Source organism: Tauraco erythrolophus, chromosome 4 (assembly GCF_009769465.1).
Source record: "Tauraco erythrolophus isolate bTauEry1 chromosome 4, bTauEry1.pri, whole genome shotgun sequence".
In the NCBI taxonomy this organism is placed as follows: Eukaryota; Metazoa; Chordata; class Aves; order Musophagiformes; family Musophagidae; genus Tauraco; species Tauraco erythrolophus.
The window spans coordinates 25,611,210-25,627,547 of NC_141468.1; the positions used below are offsets into that span (position 1 = coordinate 25,611,210).

The 16,338-nt window shown below is 38.6% G+C and overlaps 1 protein-coding gene across 6 annotated transcripts in view; it reads left to right on the plus strand.

Annotated features, from left to right (window-relative positions):
* Positions 1-16,338, plus strand: part of POT1 (protection of telomeres 1) — a 555,480-nt gene that overhangs the window by 470,293 nt on the left and 68,849 nt on the right. For 2 of the 6 annotated variants that reach the window (XM_086610452.1, XM_086610455.1), the window contains one exon: positions 16,024-16,157. In XM_086610452.1, the coding sequence (XP_086466578.1) occupies positions 16,035-16,157 (123 nt within the window). In that variant the 5' untranslated portion in view covers positions 16,024-16,034. Of the gene's footprint in view, positions 1-7,373; positions 7,416-8,794; positions 8,828-9,571; positions 10,898-13,161; positions 14,724-16,023; positions 16,158-16,338 lie in introns of those variants that run through there. The other 4 variants (XM_086610454.1, XM_086610451.1, XM_086610456.1 and 1 more) reach the window with 4 other exon arrangements.

Consider the following 16,338-nt stretch of genomic DNA (forward strand, 5'->3'; position numbering starts at 1 on the left):
TTTTCATTTCAGTTACAGTCAAAAATCAAATGGCATATTTTGCTTCAGTTTGAATACTTTGGCTATTTCCAAATGTAAAAAAAAAAATGATTATGTTTATGATGTTTTGGAAAATGCTGTTTCTGTTTTTCTGTAATACAGAAGCTTCAAAAGATAATCATCTCGCCTGAGAAAATAAACAGAGAAAAATGTTTGGAAGATTAAAGACAAACATATTCAGAGTTATAAAAGCTTTAAAATAAGGTGGTCTGTCATCCATGGTAGAATAATATCTGTTCAGTTTTCCACAGAGCACTGAAACTAAAGAGGTTAAGAGCACTGGATGCTGATGCTTTAGCTTCAGGGTACCCAAAACCATTTAAGGCCCTTTGAGGGGCCTGAATTAAGGCCTGAATTAAGGACCTCTTAGAAAACACTCAGGATACTCTGGATAGAGGTAAGCATGACTAGTGATAAAGTCATTCTATTCAGGCCGCAGGTCTTTCCCCTCCTTTATTTACTTAATTTTGATTGTCATTTAATTTTCCTTTTACTTTATCTTTTTGAAAGCTGAAAGAAATCAACATTGATGCAAAGTCAAAGTGAGAACTAAATGTAAAAAAGCAGGGGAAAAAAAAAAAGAAGAGCTATATATTTTGAATAATCACACTACAGACCATGAAGATAGAATTATCAGAATTGAGTTTTAAAAGCTGAAGTTTTTTCAAGAAAAAGAACAAATGCTTTTTGTGCTTTTAGGGTATTAGATGCATACCAAAAAGTTTGGGTTTTCTTAAATTATAATTCATTTTATGTATTGAAGTTTTCTCCAGGCTGGAGAATGCAATGATGTCTAGAAAACTGGCACTATTATCACACTAGTGAAAGCTAATTAACTTAATAGGAACAGACTTCCCAGTAACATCTCTTCCCAAGTCTCCTCTTGCTTCCTGATTGTCGTGGGTTAGGCTGAAACCCCACACACAGCCGGTCACTCCCCCACCCCCACCCCCAGGAATGAGGGAGAGAATTAAAGGAGAAACAGGAAACCCGTGGATTGAGATAAGAACAATTTAATACAGATGATTTAATACACAGTGTAGATGCTCACCACCCCCTCGTATGCAAAGCCCGTCTCGTCCCGAAGCTGCAATCCCGGACGAACGCAAGGCCCCGAAATAGAGAGGGGCAGAGAGACAGAGAGAGAGTACTCCGAGAGTGGGAGTACTGGGAGAGAGAGAAAAAGAAAGAAAAACAATAGAGCAACAGCGCAGCAAGCGCAAAAGAGCAAAAGCAGCGAAAGAGCCAAAGCGCAAAAGCCCTTCTGTCCGGCTGACCCTCACTTTCATACTGGGCATGACGCTGCATGATATGGAATACTAATTGGCCAGTTTGGCCCTCAATCTTAAGTTCCACCACAAATCACAAGGGGAATCGTGTCCCCCTTGTCCCAGCTATGCTCCCCCCTTATCCCACCGTGTTTCTGCACTCCGGCACACTGAAAAGTCCTTGGAGTCTCAAACATCAGCTTGCTATCAGCATTCTTCTCAGAGCGAGCCTCTGAGTAAAACCAAAACACAGAGCTCTTCTAGCTGTTAAAAAGAAGAGCTAACTGTCCCAGCTAAAACTAGGACACTGATGTATTTTCTGGTTTCAGACTAAGTATCTCACTGCCTTATAAATTGATTCCAATTCTATCTGTCTCAGTGTATTTTGACTGTAAACCTAGCAAGGTGGAGACTAGCTTTTTTTGTTCACCATCACACTGTTAAACACAAAAGGATTCCAGTTCATGATGGCATCTCTAGCTTTCCACAGGGAGGACAATGACACCTGTGATAATAACCAGTTAGACTTTCATTCCTGAAACTGAAGAACTTGAATTTTCCAAATAAACTGATTCATAAGCAATTCTATCTAAAAAAATCAGAAAAAATAATCTTAGGCTTCAGTAGAAAAGCAATTGCTACAGTTAATGAAAATAACAGAGCAAGAATTACTTTACTATTTTACAAGTATTATTTAAATAGCTCTTACAGAAATAGTTCTATTTATCTGTTCTCACACAATTGTGCCCTTTAATAAGGTCCTTTAATGACTTCTTTGAAAATATAAGCCCAGGTTCCTGTCCACTGTTGTCTACAATTGAAGCACACTTAGCAAAATTCACCTGCAAAGAATGGACACACAAACTATTGTTCCAACATTAAGTACAAGCATTTAAAATATTAAACACCGCAGTGACACTATTTTGGTTTTAATTACCTTGCAGACATGAATGTTTTACTTTTCTCACAGAAATATCTTAAGACATTCCTAGTTTTATTTCTGTTTTTGCAGCAAAAGAAAAGACCTAGTGCTTCTGAAGTGTTGGGGTTTCTTTTCATTATCTTACTCCCAGGATATGTGTCACACTAATGCATAAACTCCTTGGGAAATTATATAAATTAGATTTATTTTTGCAGTAGCCTTCTTAGCCAGTATAAGCTTATACACATCAGTGAAGGAAGCAGAAACTTCTATAGCTAGTCAGACAGCTGAGGTTTTAGAATAAACAACAATATTTCAACATTGTTAGAGCTGGGGAGTATTTAATTTAAAATATAGAAATACTACTATGCAAAGAGATAACAAATATCTATTATTGTTCACTTCTACAGAAGGCTTTTGAGTAGCTGCTTCATTAGAAAATAAAATCCTATTGCTAACCAAATTAGCTAAGAACACAACCACAGAGCAAGCGTACTTAATGAGTGTATTAAATTTGGAAAAGAAAAATGTCTCATTTTAAACACAGAAGCAGACTTAATGCTGGCAAACGAAAATCTAATTTGCAGTGTCTGTGATGATTCAATGAGTGGGAAACCCTTGAAACCAATGGAAAGATTAATATTGACTTGAAATAGCTTTGGGTCAGGCCAGGTTCCAAAATTTACACTGACCGTAATAACTCTTTATAACACCTTTACTAACATCTCTTTTATTAATGCTCAGAACCTCAGTAAGTTTTGAAGTAGCCAGTATGCACAAGACCTATTCCTTTGTTAGAGACGCCACATCATCATGTATCACCTTCTTTTACAAGAAAACTTGGGAGATTTTCAGACATATTTTAGAGTTGCTGAACCACGAATTGTCACAAGCAGAGATGTCTCCAGAATCAAAATAGTGGAGACCTCCTTCACACATTCTGTCTCTTGTTTTTCCCTAGATCCTCTCCTGTTTCTTTTCCTTATCCCCTAAGTATAGAAGAAACTTGCCTCGTGCCCAGAGTGAGTCTTTCTTCACCCACTACTCCATTACTGAATTATTTAAAGCTGGCTCCTACTGGCCAGGGAGCCAGTCATGTATGTGCTCTGCGAGTGAGCTACTGAAATACCAGCACTAGTCTGTGAAAGTGTTCCACTGCTATCATATAACTTGTACAATCTCTAAGCTACACAATTTGGTCTAATAAAAGATTTATCCTGCTCTGCAAATCTTGCTTCTGAAATTATCATAATGTACTCATTAAATACTTATTAAATGTATGTTCTATTTATTTTTACATCCACATAAGCTGTGTCCCTGTAAGTGGAGCTCCAATTACATAGAACACTAATATAATACAAATAATGAAGAATTACTTATTTCAGTACTTCATATATACTTATTTCAAAAGACTAATTCTGGCCTCTACATTTCAGGTTTGCCAGCAGTGATGACAAAACCTCATGGATCTGACTGTCCTTCACAGAAGGAAAATCCTTTAAGCATAGCACTTTGTCGTGAGAAGCAGGCTATAATCATATGATTTCTTATCGATTCACTGCACATGCACCATGTTTATAAAGAAGCAATTAGTCAAAATGCATTCTTGTAAATCATCTAGAAATTATTAAACATTTATACTGTAATAGTTTCAGTAACTTTAATAAATCTGGATTTTTAACTTCTCTTAGTCTATGAACTCTGACAAGCAACACATCATTTCAGGCGTACTGCAAAGGATCTCTGCCCCGTAACTGACTGAATTTGTCCTGGATCCATAAAAGTCTACTAAAAAATCAAGTGCTGTCACCAAAACAAAGTTGAAGGAGTAGAAAAGGACTGCTTTTAGCTGTGGAGGTATTTAGAAACACTTTTACGAGAGCTTTCAAATGAAACAAAAGCTGATCCTTTTTGAGACCTACATTATTTAGAATCTGAATATAAACTTCATATTTAACATCGTTATCAGCTGCCTATGAAATGTCTCATACTGAGCTCAGAAAACATTATACCAAGGCAATATATCCTAGCTGCTAACGGAGACAGCCTGTGTTCCTATAGGACAATTCTCTTGCCTCTTGTTTGCTAAGATATCGGAGGAAAATAAGATCAAACAGATGGAATTTTCAATATTGCTTATGGGCTTGACTGCCATTGCAATGTGTGTTTTGCAAAACACATTTTAAAATCTTGCCCAGTATTTTGAAACAGCTCTAAAAATTTGGAAAAAAATCCATGAGCTTGAGGCTAATTTCCCAAACCCATATTTAGTTTCCTGCCTCGTTAAGAGAACAGTCCTCAGGAGCTCCTGTGACTAGATATTGATTTAATGTACAAGGTTTCTATTTCTGAAAGCTTTGAGTCAATGTCTTATGTTGCATATATTTTGATGCGCAGGGCGAAGCTGGATGTTTTGGTCTTGGTGAAGTGAATGGAAAATTCTCATTATTTTCAGTGGGATCAGAATTTCAGTTGTATTTGGCGCTTTCAGGAATTCCTAAACTGGTTAGCAGCACAGACATCAGTTACCTGTGGACTCCCTTTGCAACCACCCATTTCAAAACACAAGTTCAAGAAATAAGGCCACCGTGTAGTCATTTATTTATGAACTTTCATTTAGTAGTGAAAGCTTTAAACATGATTTATTGAAAGTAATGTCAAGATCAGAATTCTGTTTTTTTGGGGGAGGATTTGCTGTTTGGTTTTTGTTGTGGTTTTTTTTCCCTCTGCTGAGGTATTTTTTTCTACTATGATACATGTAAATTGCAGCACATTTCAAGATTACTGCAAGTAGCACGAGAACATACTACAGTACACAACTACTGGAACATCAAAAATGACCTTCTGATGTGATGTAGTTCAACATATTTTTCACCTAACTTCTCACATTGACTGTAATATTCTACTGGCAGAAACTGGATAATTTCTTGAAGAAAAAAAGAATAACTGAAAAGGAAGATGACTGTCATTAAAAAAAAAAACAACCAACAAACAGTATTAGAAGTTAAAGAAAACCAGATTCCAGGCTAAATTTATGACAGACTCAACAGTTTTGTTGACACATAAAACTGGGATATATCTTGTTTCATGAAAATTCTGCTTACATACAGCTTCTCCTTTGTTTTTCTCTTTTGATTATACACAGGATAGATAGACAAAGCTCAAATTCCTCTAGGTTTGAGGAGACTTTATAACGAATTTAAGGAAAGATAGCTGGAAACAGAAGCAGTAAAAGATGAGAGATGTAAGATGGGAAGAGCAAGTAACCATTTAAATTACTCAGGAGTGTAACTTGATGTTTCCAAATGATTTTAATTTAATTAATCAATAATGTATAAGCTTTCCATGATTTCACTTCACTGTAGTTATAATTGCTAAGCTGATCTTTTACAGACTTGAAAAAAGAAACAGAACAGAAATGAGAAACGCATCAGTGGATTAAAGTAGAATTCCTTCACTTCGTACTCTTTCAAATTTTCCAGAGGTTTTGTTACTCAATGATGAGGGGCTGTAAAAATGTTACATTTCTGATTGTGTCTTTCACTGCTTTATCAACTGTTTTGCTGATTAAATTTTTAATTGTGATCAAAACTGTTGTTTTCAGAACGTAGATTTTAAAATAGAGGTCATGAGCAAGGACAGACAATATTCCATCAGAAACGCTCACTTGCCAGAACTTGAGTCTAAAAACAAGGTTGATTTCTCCAAACTTTTTGAGAGGGCAAGTGACATCTATCTTCTCAGACTATCTGCTCTGCTGTAGTGGGTTCTTCAGATGGCCAGATCATAAGTCCTCCAGGTTATCAGATGTGTTTAAATTTCCAGCTCCATCTTAGCTCTGACGGTGGCTTATTTTTATCATGCCTGTATAACATGGTCTTAATAATATTTTCGCTTAACCAAGCATGCTACATTAATACCCAATGGAAGGTATAAGATTAAAATTTATTGAGAATAGTGATGATCAAAGAAAAGAAACTTGATTCAGAAAAGGTTGTCAACAATGAAAATGAGTACAAAACATACATGTCAGTGAATCCCCCTCCAGAGACTTCCTGAAGATGGATGAAGTTCCAACTTTTGAACTGAATTTGAATTCAAAGTGTAACTAAAGCACTTTAGAGAGTTAACTAAAGAAGTTCCAAAATAGAGGAAGGGTTATGAAGGAAAAGATTTAAAGGTAGCGGAAGGAGAAAATGATTTCCAGTGGGATTTCTTTAAAGTCACTAAGTGATGAGAAACAAGAAAAGGAAAGCTGTCCCAGATATCCAGGACTGCAGAGATGAGAAAGGGGAGAAAGTGAGCACAGGCTGGCAGAAGACATCTCTCTGAGGTACTGGAGAGAGAAAGCCGAAATCTCTAACTGAAGCAGCCTTGCTGTTGCGATGTTGAGCCACGTATGCTGTAATTTCTAATTGGCAAGCAATACAAACAGGATCTTGGCATCCAAACATCAGCCAGCCTGAGGGACCCTGTGTCTCTGACGACTGATACGGGTTTTCAAAGCCTGGTCTCATCCCCTCTGCCGTTTAAACAACAACAAACAAACACTAGTAAGCAGCAGTTGTTTTTTTTTTTCTCCCTTTTTTTTAACCTTCTGCAGGTGACAGCTTTTAAGTACGTCCGAATCGGGTCACGGCATCCACGTCTTACCGGCCGCTCAACACGGGGCCGGTCTCTGACAGCACTTGTCACCCTCTTCCAAGAGGGCTGGGAGGCGACGCTGCCTCGGGCCTTCCCTAACCCGCCGGCAGCCGGAGCACAGCCTGCGGCCGCCCTCAAAGCCGCTGCGGCTCCTGCAGACGGGCCTGCACCGACGGGCCGCAGGCGGCCTCGCCGCTCCACCGCGGGGAACAGGCCCGGGACGGCGGGACCCGGGCGCGAGGACGCTTTCTTTCTCCCGCTTTTCCCTGCGCCATCACCGCTCCCTCAGCCAGCCCTGCGCGATGCCCGCTCCCTCCACCCTCTGCCCGCACAGCCAGTGAGGGCAGCGCCTTCCCACCTGCGCACAGCGCATGCTCGCACCGCCCTCCGGGCGTGCCAGCGGCGGGAGGGATGGCTGGAGCCGCCGGTGCGCATGCGCCGTCCCCCGGGGCGGGCTCGGTGGGCGGAAGGCGGGCGGTGCGGGCGGAAGTGGGCTCGGCGGCCGTTGTGGTGCTTTCCGTCCGCGCTGCGCTCGGAGACAGGTACCGGCGGGCCCGTGGGCCGCCCTCCCCGACCCCGGCAGCGCGGCGCGGTGCGGTGCAGCAGCAAGGCGTGGTGGGGCGCGCAGCCCCCTCCGTAGGGCTGAGGGGGCGGCTCGGCTGCGGAAGAGGGTCTCTCGTCGCCCGGGGGTCCCGCCGCCTCGGTGTGGCCTCCCGGCCGCCGCCCCGGCGAGGCACAGCCCGTGTCGCTGCCGTGTCCCGCCCTGGCGCTTTGCTCTCCGCTGTGAGACCCGCGGTTACCCTGCGCCGTCCTTCCCGCCCGGAGCTGCCCCGCACGCGGTTCTGCCTTGGGAACTGAGTCCCCGCTTTGGCAAACACCGTGCTTTACCGATTAAAAGTGCTTTTCTTTTTTCTTTTCTCCTTTTCTTTTCTTTTCTCTCTGCGTAGGCACTGAGTATACCGAAAAAAACCTTTTTGTTAATACACCTATGCTAACACGTCTAAGCTCATGGTTTTAAAGATCTCAGCTTCTTGCAATTGCTGTGTTGACTCTGCAGTGATTGCAGTTCACAGCCTGAAAGGATCTGCTTTACCGCCCTGTCTTCCTGAGGTCTCTTTGTTTTGCTGCTTTCTAGGTGGTGGGTGGCTGCTTTCTAGAGTTGAAGTAGTTGATGTAAATGGCAGTGTAAGAATCCATTTTCTGCAGGCAACGTTTGATTATGGCCTCTTTTGCACAATATCAGATTAGTAAATTTTAATCTAAAATTAATAAAGTAGATTTGGGTTTGGATGTTGGTTTTTTTTTGAAGAATTTTAATCGCATTCTAGTGGAAGTGAGTACCAGCTGTGCTCTTAAGAGTAAGAATAGCCTGGGACTTATTTCCAGAAGATAAATGCCTAAAGATGTGTAGCAGCAGCAAGCTGAAGCCTTGCAGCTAAGGGAATAAGATGTGTCACACTGCTGACTTAGTTTCTCCTTCTGTTTTAGTTAGCTGATGTCATGTTTTCTCCTCCTGAGAATTCTCAAGGAAATCACAAATTGCAAGATCAGACTATTATAAAAATTCTTGACTACAGACTTTGTTATTCATGAATGGTCCTCTTGATTTCATGAAGGCTGCTGTATGATGAAAGTTTTCTCTTGTGACTGACTGCCAGTAGAGTTTATGGTAATTCTGTGCTGTCTCCTTTGTTCGATTGTGTAAATGTTCAGTTTTATGAGAAAACTTCTTATAAACTATATAAAGACTGTTTGGCTGTGTCTGCACATGTGTACATGTTTAAAGTGAGGTATTACCTATTTCATAATTGTCTTAACTTTTACACAATTAGCTCAAATACTGCGTTGACTAGTATTTGTTTTCACAGGGGCTTCAGATATCTGCCATTTTGACTGACCACATCAATAAGATGCTGATGCTCTTGGCAGTTCCTTCATTCTTCATGAAACTTTGGTGAGGTTTCTTCCAGAGGTCCACACAATCATGTTTTGTTCTCTGATTTGGAGAATGAGTTTACATGTCTCTTTGCAAGTACCATCTGCTTTGATAGATAAGGAATCTCCTTGCGCCTCTGACTGCTATAGCTTCCTTTTCCCAAAATGACATTAATCTCTTTTATGTCATTTTTGTTTATCACCTAAGTATTTCTTGGTTGTAGAGAAGGAAGTAATCTTTCCAGTTTATCTCTTGCTGCTTCTGTTTTCTCTGCTTTTCTGCTCCAAAGCTAATCTCTCATTAGTTCTTGAAGAAAAGTTGTGTTCTAGAGGAGGCTGCAGAGGAGTAGGCATTTGTTGTACTGAGAGCTAGTCAGGACCCAGTAGTGTGTCAGGCAAAGAGGTGTGCATTGCTATCCTGTGCACTGCATTAATGTACTATGATGATAAACCATAACAGAAGAACAGATCCAACTTTGACTTCCTTCTCCAATAAATTTATTCTGAAGTCAAGATGAAAAATATAAATATGCTTATTTTTCAGTCCTGTTTTTTTTCAGGATTAAGGACTTGCAGTTTTTACGATTTAGTTCTGTTGTCTATAATTTTTCATATGTGTTTTGAGGTCTTGGCAGTATGAACTAAAAGTGGTAAAGCTTGTCTTGCATCTTATTTATAATTTAGGATGCTCAGTTTGATTTAAAAAATTTATTTTATTTATATATTTAAAATTTTTAAAATATATTTAAAAATATATTTATTTTTTTCTTCTTCTAAATATGTCTTGATGAATTTACTGATGGAAATAGCAGAATTGTAATTTATTAGAGAACTAGAGGTGGAAGACAAATATAGTGGACTTGTTCATTAAATAGAGACAATGGGGAAAAGTCCTACTTTCTGATCTCTTTGTCCTCTTCCAGAAAATACTTGTTACTCTTGATCTGGGAGTTAAAAAACAAGATAGTAACTCTGACTATCATTACCCTGTCTTCCTTATATTGTTCTTCATATGTCTTAGATACAAGGTCTATGGGACATGATTTCATTACCAGTGAAATGAGTTTTCTTTTGATTTCTTATCATTTGTGAAAGTTCAGTTGATCATTTGTGAAAGTTCACTGAGTTTTAGAGACTGTCCTTGCTCAAAGGAATTCAGCAACTTGTATGTTCAGAATACACATGGAGTGATTCCCAGTTCTAACAGGAGGTTGACTTGATCCGTCTTAGTCATGGCTAATAAGATGTTTTCCACTGATAGAATGTTCCCTGGGGCTTTAGACTGTTATGAAGCATATTGATACCTTTAGTTTAACATTGACAGTGTATGAGAATGGTTTTGCATACTGAGCTTGGTGCCTACAACTTTTTGTACTGAAATCCTTTAGAAAGTTTGTACTGCGTTGCTATGTTAATTGCCATACAAAATTTGACTATTTCATGCTGCTTAGAGAAGCATGGAGGAAGGAGAGAAAGAGTGATGAATTGTCTTGATGATAAAAACAAATTTGCTTTTCCTATGTGGCTTATTTTTCTTTAGTTTCTGTCTTTCAGTCATGTTGCGCTGGGATTCACGTGAACAGTTCTATATTGTTTGTGGCTGTGTGGTGTTAACTTCAGTTGCAACTGCAGCTTGTGGTTTCTTAATAATTTTCAGTGTGCACTGAAGGCTGTTATAACTAGTGTGAGAGTTTAAGATTTTTTTTTTAATTATAATTAAGGTTTCAAAAGCCTAGATAAAAAATATGTAAAGCTTTCACAAAGAGGCCTGAAATGATCACGTTCTTCCTACCACCCTATTTTGCAGTGCAAAGCTCAAAAATTACTGTCTTTAAACCTCTTGTAGAGCCACTGCCTGATTCTATAAGTGCATAAGCCTTTGCGTGTATACTTAAACACTGAAGTTCCTAGGCTCGCAGATCTTTTATCTGGGGTGTGCTGCATCTAAAAGAAAATGCTAATTACTTTGCTTTCTGTTCGAACTGATGAAAAGACTGAGCCTGAGAGCTTTTCTTGTTTTTTTTTTGTGCATGCACCCCACACCATACCTAGCTGCCTAATTCAAGTCTGTGGAACTCTGAAGCTGCAGGTGAGAAGGATGAGGTAAAATCCTTCAGATATGTATTAGGGATTTTTCTCTTGCTTCTGGACCTAGAGATATTGCAGTCATTGAACGCCTCTATTTTGATGGAATAATGTCCTCATTCCAGAAGACAAAAAATCTAAAATGACTGCTTTTTTCTGTTGAAGGTTGTTAACCCTTGCTCAAAGCCGTTTCTACGAGGCAATTGTTTTCTGATGTGCTGTGGTTTAAGATGGGTTTTGTGCTTTTGGAATACATGTTAATATTCCACAGACAATTAGGACACAACTAGTGGGTTGTAGTAGATCGTTCCACTATCAGAAATTTAAGGTTTAGAAAATTAGTAGATAGAAAATCAAGGATAGGGCAGAGCAACGCATAAATTTCTGCTCATAGCCATCCTCAGTGTCACATTTTACTTGCTTAAGCAGGTGATATGTATCGCTGTCTCTTCCAGGGTGTTAATTCTGGGATCTCATAAGTGTACATCCTTTCTGGGTTCTCATACAGTGTAGATCCTTTCATATAATTCTTTGCTTGTTAAAATTATTAGGCTTTTTGGTTACTCTGTCTCCATATTTTTGTTACTTTCAGCTATTGGAAGGCAAAAGGTGTTCATAGTTCTCTGCCTTCCTCCTTCTGCTGTGTGTGCGTGTTGCGTGTCACTCCTGTTCCAGGAGTGTCCCGTGGTGCTTGACTAGCTTTCTTGCAGCCTCTTTTTTAACCACCCATCCTTATGAATAGCTCTGTTTACACCACTTACAGACTTCTTGAGCAGCAGACTCAAGTTGGAATGATTCTTGTCAGTGTTCTGAAGTCAGCCTTTTGAGAACAACAAAGATACTTGACAGACTTATTTTCACTTAGTTGCTATTCAGGAGAGCTGTGAATGCCAAGGACAGCACTAAAGATATCTTCATGTAGATTTGGGAAGCCAGTGCTCTATCAGTTTAGTTTTGAAAATATACTTTTGTAGCTATTAGAGCTGGATGCTCATGTCTTTTTTTTTTTTTTTAATTGCAGAGAACAAGAATCTGGGAACTTCAGTGGTTAGTAGTTAAAGCACATGACCTTAGTTTTATGTGTACACAAGTTTAAGATCTGAAAAAATTATTTTCTACTTGAATGTTATTTACATAAATGTGCTAAATTGAGCAAGTTCCACTGCATCAGCCTACATGTGGCTCGTTTTTAAAAATTTTCCTTTGTAACCTTGGAGGCACATATGGAATATTTGTCCAATTGAAATAAATGGCAAAGGCTCTTTTCAAATGAAAGCAAGGGAGCTGCAGAATTTGAGGGTAGTCATCAGAGAGATGAGTTTTTAAACCTCAGTTCCTTTCTTTGTTTTGTTTTAACAATGATGTTTGAATTGTAACAAAATGCATCTTGCTGTTAGACATCTTTGTGGGAAGAAATAAACCAGAAAAATCTATTTAATTGCTCAAGTACCATAACAGAGAGAAATATATATATATATATATATAAAAAAAAAAGAAGTGTTAATCTGTTATGTTGTGCATCTCCCTAGCTCGTTATAGTGTTGCTGGATGAAGATCAATATTGCTGATTAACTTTGAAGTTGACTGTTTCTGGGTGGAATAGATCAGCTTCTCAGCCTGCTAGAATATGTTATGAAGTAGGTACTTTGAACTGGAAAGATTTGTAAGACTTCAAGTCACTCTTCACTAAAGGCTTGAAATCCTGGTAAGCTAATGACAATACTATCCTGGTTCATGTTTGAAAACATGCAGATAAAGGCATCATTTTTAGCATTAGTTAGCAATATTTTGTAGAAATTCTAACTCCTAGTACTTCACTAGTTAAAGCAGTCAACAGAGACAGAACAGCATCTGCATCTCTGCACCAGGTTTTTGTCTCTGCTTCAGCTCAAGTAGAAATTGAAACGTGTCTGGTGTTGTATCTCCCAGCTCTGTTCTGTCATGGGTTGACCTTGGCTGGCTCCCAGGTGCACACCAAGCCACTCTATCACGGCTCTCAACAGGACAAGAGAACAAAATGCAATGAAAAGCTCACAGGTTAAGGACAGGGAGATCACTCACCAGTTACTGTCATGAGCAAAAGAGACTCAAACTTGGGGAGATTGATTAAATTTATTGCAGATCAAATCAGAGTAGGATAATGAGAAAGAAGAACAAATCTAAAACCACCTTTCACCGTACTCCCCCCCCATCTTCCTGGGCTTAGCTTCACTCCTGACTTGTCTGCCTCTTCCCTCTGAGTGGTGGAGAGGGATGGAGAATGAGTGTTGTGGTCAAGTTCATAATGCTTCATCTCTGCCACTCCTTCCTCCTCATGCTCTTTCTCTGCTGCATCGTGGAGTCCCACCCACAAGAGACAGTCCTTCACGAACTTTTCTAGGTTTTTGGCCATCAGGTGTTATGAAGGAGAAGGTTATTGAGTTTCCAATTAGAGATTTATGAACCCTTTTAAGAATTTAGTATCTACTGTTTCATATAAGGTAACTGGCATTTCATAATACTTCAGTTTTACCTCAGTAAAAGAGTGAGAGTTTGTTAACATTTTATGTGTTGATGCTCCCTGCCCTGCTGTCCATTCCAGGTAGTTGATCTTCATTGTTTGTGTCTTCTGGGTTTCCTGAAGAAGAGTAAAATTCTCTATGAGGCAAAAGACTCTCAAAAATTTAAGTTATTAGGCTTAAATTTGTCAGTTGTTTGTTTGAGGTGTAAACTAGCATGTTCTACTTCACAGTTGGGATGAGTTAACATTGTACACAGATAATTACTGAGGTGAAGGTTGGTAATTTGTAGCTGTAACTAATTCTTGTCCAGTTACCTGTCCCTATATAAATTTTTCTGCTTGTATCCTGGGTAATGATCTTTTTGAGTCATCTCTTCTTAGTAGTCAAGTTCTTAAATTAATTCATCAGTATTTGGTAAGCCATGTCTGTTGCTCAAAATGTATGGTGTTTTGAGTAACGGTGCCTCCTGGAGCCTCTGTGTCTTCTGAATGTTGCAAGGCCTCTTTATTTCATACCCACTGAGGAGGAAGTTCCAGAGAAACAATTGCTTGTTGACTTACATTGTTAAGTAGGGAAATATATATTGTGTGCAGGGAAGATGCATGGCAGCGTGACCTTGTTACTCTCCTGTTACTAAGTCTCCTGAGTTCTTGGGGCTGCTTAGTATTTTGGAGGAGATGAAGACTTGTTTTCAAAGTCTACACTACAATTTAAAATAAGACCCTCAAGTCAGACACTAATGTTTTTCCTATCTGAGATATGATATTTATCAGACTTGCTAGAATGTATTTTGCTTTTAAATGCATACTTTATTCCCTGGATAACAACACCTTAAGAAACCAGAGATTCTTCTGCTGTTACTGCTTTCTAACTCTTAAATGTTAAGAAAAACAGCTGATATTGCTAGTGAAAGGTTAACTAGTCTTCTAAGAATTGCAGATTTAAAATTTATATATCTTGTGCCCAGTTTTTCACTGGCTACTGTATATAGCAAAGTAAAAGGTCCAGTCTGGGACAAGTGACGAGAGAGACATGTGAATTGGAAGCTAGGAGAGAAACAAAAGCCAGTCATCCTACGTATAGTCGTTTAGGCTGAGAGCACCTCGAACCAAAGTATTTTATTTTGTAGAATTCTCATTAGTGAATGTGAATTCTTGATAATATCTGTTAGACAAGAATAACATTGCCGGGAAGTGTCCTGGAAAACGAGGAAGGAGAAAGGATGGACATTCACAACTGGAGAATTACGCATGAGTAATAAGTGAAGTCAGATATCTTTGGATACCGGAGACACAGTAGCGTGGAATTTTGATTTTTCTAAAGAATAAGGTATTTTTTTTTAAAATATCTATAATATATTGCTGAGTGTCTGCACCTACATGCATTGACTTATGTTTACAGCTAATGATCCAGTGGTTTTCCCATTTCGTAATAGCTTCCCATTTCCATTTAATTCTAAGGGAATATTTTGTAAGAGTTTAGTCTGCCTAGCACTGAAAAAGCACTTCTGAATTGAAATGAAAATGTAGTTTAGGCTTTTATTTAGTAGAATACCAAGTTTTTTTTACCCATCTGAAAGTATATGAAATCCTTTTTTTTCTTTTGTTCTTCACTGTCATATAAAAATTGGTAAAACTGTCTGAGATTAGAACTGTGACTCTAATACTGCCAGCTGGGTTTTTAGAAAGTAGAAGGCATTTTTTTCTTAGTTTATTAAAACTTAGTGAAAGCAGAAGGTTGATAATCCTGAGACTTTTCTGTAGATACATGCTCTAAGTCAAAATCGTACAGCAAAAAAACAAAGATACCTCAGGAAAAAGGAGGACCATGTAATGAGAAAATATAGCAGTAACTGCTTATTGCTAGATCGCTTTCTTATATTTCTCATATGTGTAACTTCACTATAATATACTACTCTTCCGCTCCCCCATTCTCAGTATTGTAACAGTATATCACCAAGAATTTATTTCATTGACTTTTAGCACAGTGAAAACAAACAATAGACAACACAGCCATTAGTTTCTTAGCTTTTTTCCAGTGCATTCAGTGTTTAGGATTTGTAGATGCCCATCTTACTTTCTTTATTACTTTTTGCTTACTGGATTCAATCAAAATTTTTTAATCTATACATAAGGATTTTTTGTTCATTGTAAGTTAAAAGGACAGAAGTTTTACTTTGATGCAGTCAAATTGTCTTTTAGGGAAACAGCTGAATGTAGAGACTGTTTATTCGTGACCTATGCAGGGGAAGGAATCATTCAAAATCTCTGCTTGGTTTTTAATGTGCATTTCTGTACATAGAATATTCACATTGTTTACGTTGCCCTTTACGTTCATATATAGAAGAATAGTTTGTTGCCATTTTCAGTATTTTTGGAATGTTTGCAAACTAAAGCTATTTGGATGACTGTCTATTGCCAAGAAAATGTTACTTTCTCTCTTCTTGCTTTTCATGATACTAAGAGATGAGGTCAGTCCCTCTGAAGATTTTTAGTCTTACGTAATTAAACTTTCTTATTATGAAATAAATAGATAAATACTGCCCTTCTGAGTAAATTGCAACCTCTAGTAACTCTTAATTTTAACAAGATGAGTAGCTTCAAGGGTCTGTTTATCCTTTTTTGTTTAGATAAAGCAGCTATGCCTGTTCAATTGCTGAAGATCATTAAAGGAAAATCTGAGACTTCGCTACCAAGCCATTTGCAGAAGGAGGCTTTGAAATATTTGCACGAAGGCTTTGATCATACCAACAAATACTTTAAGGTAACTTATGATAAAAGAGTTTTGGCTTACTTTGAAATAGCTCCTGGTATATTTTTAAGAGGCCTCCATATTCCTGCTCAGTTGGTGACTTGCTGCAGTTGTGTGTCTTTGTTTGCATCTGTTGGATATCTTTAAGCAACACAAAATTATGACCCTGTTGAACTTTGTTGCATGTTGCCAT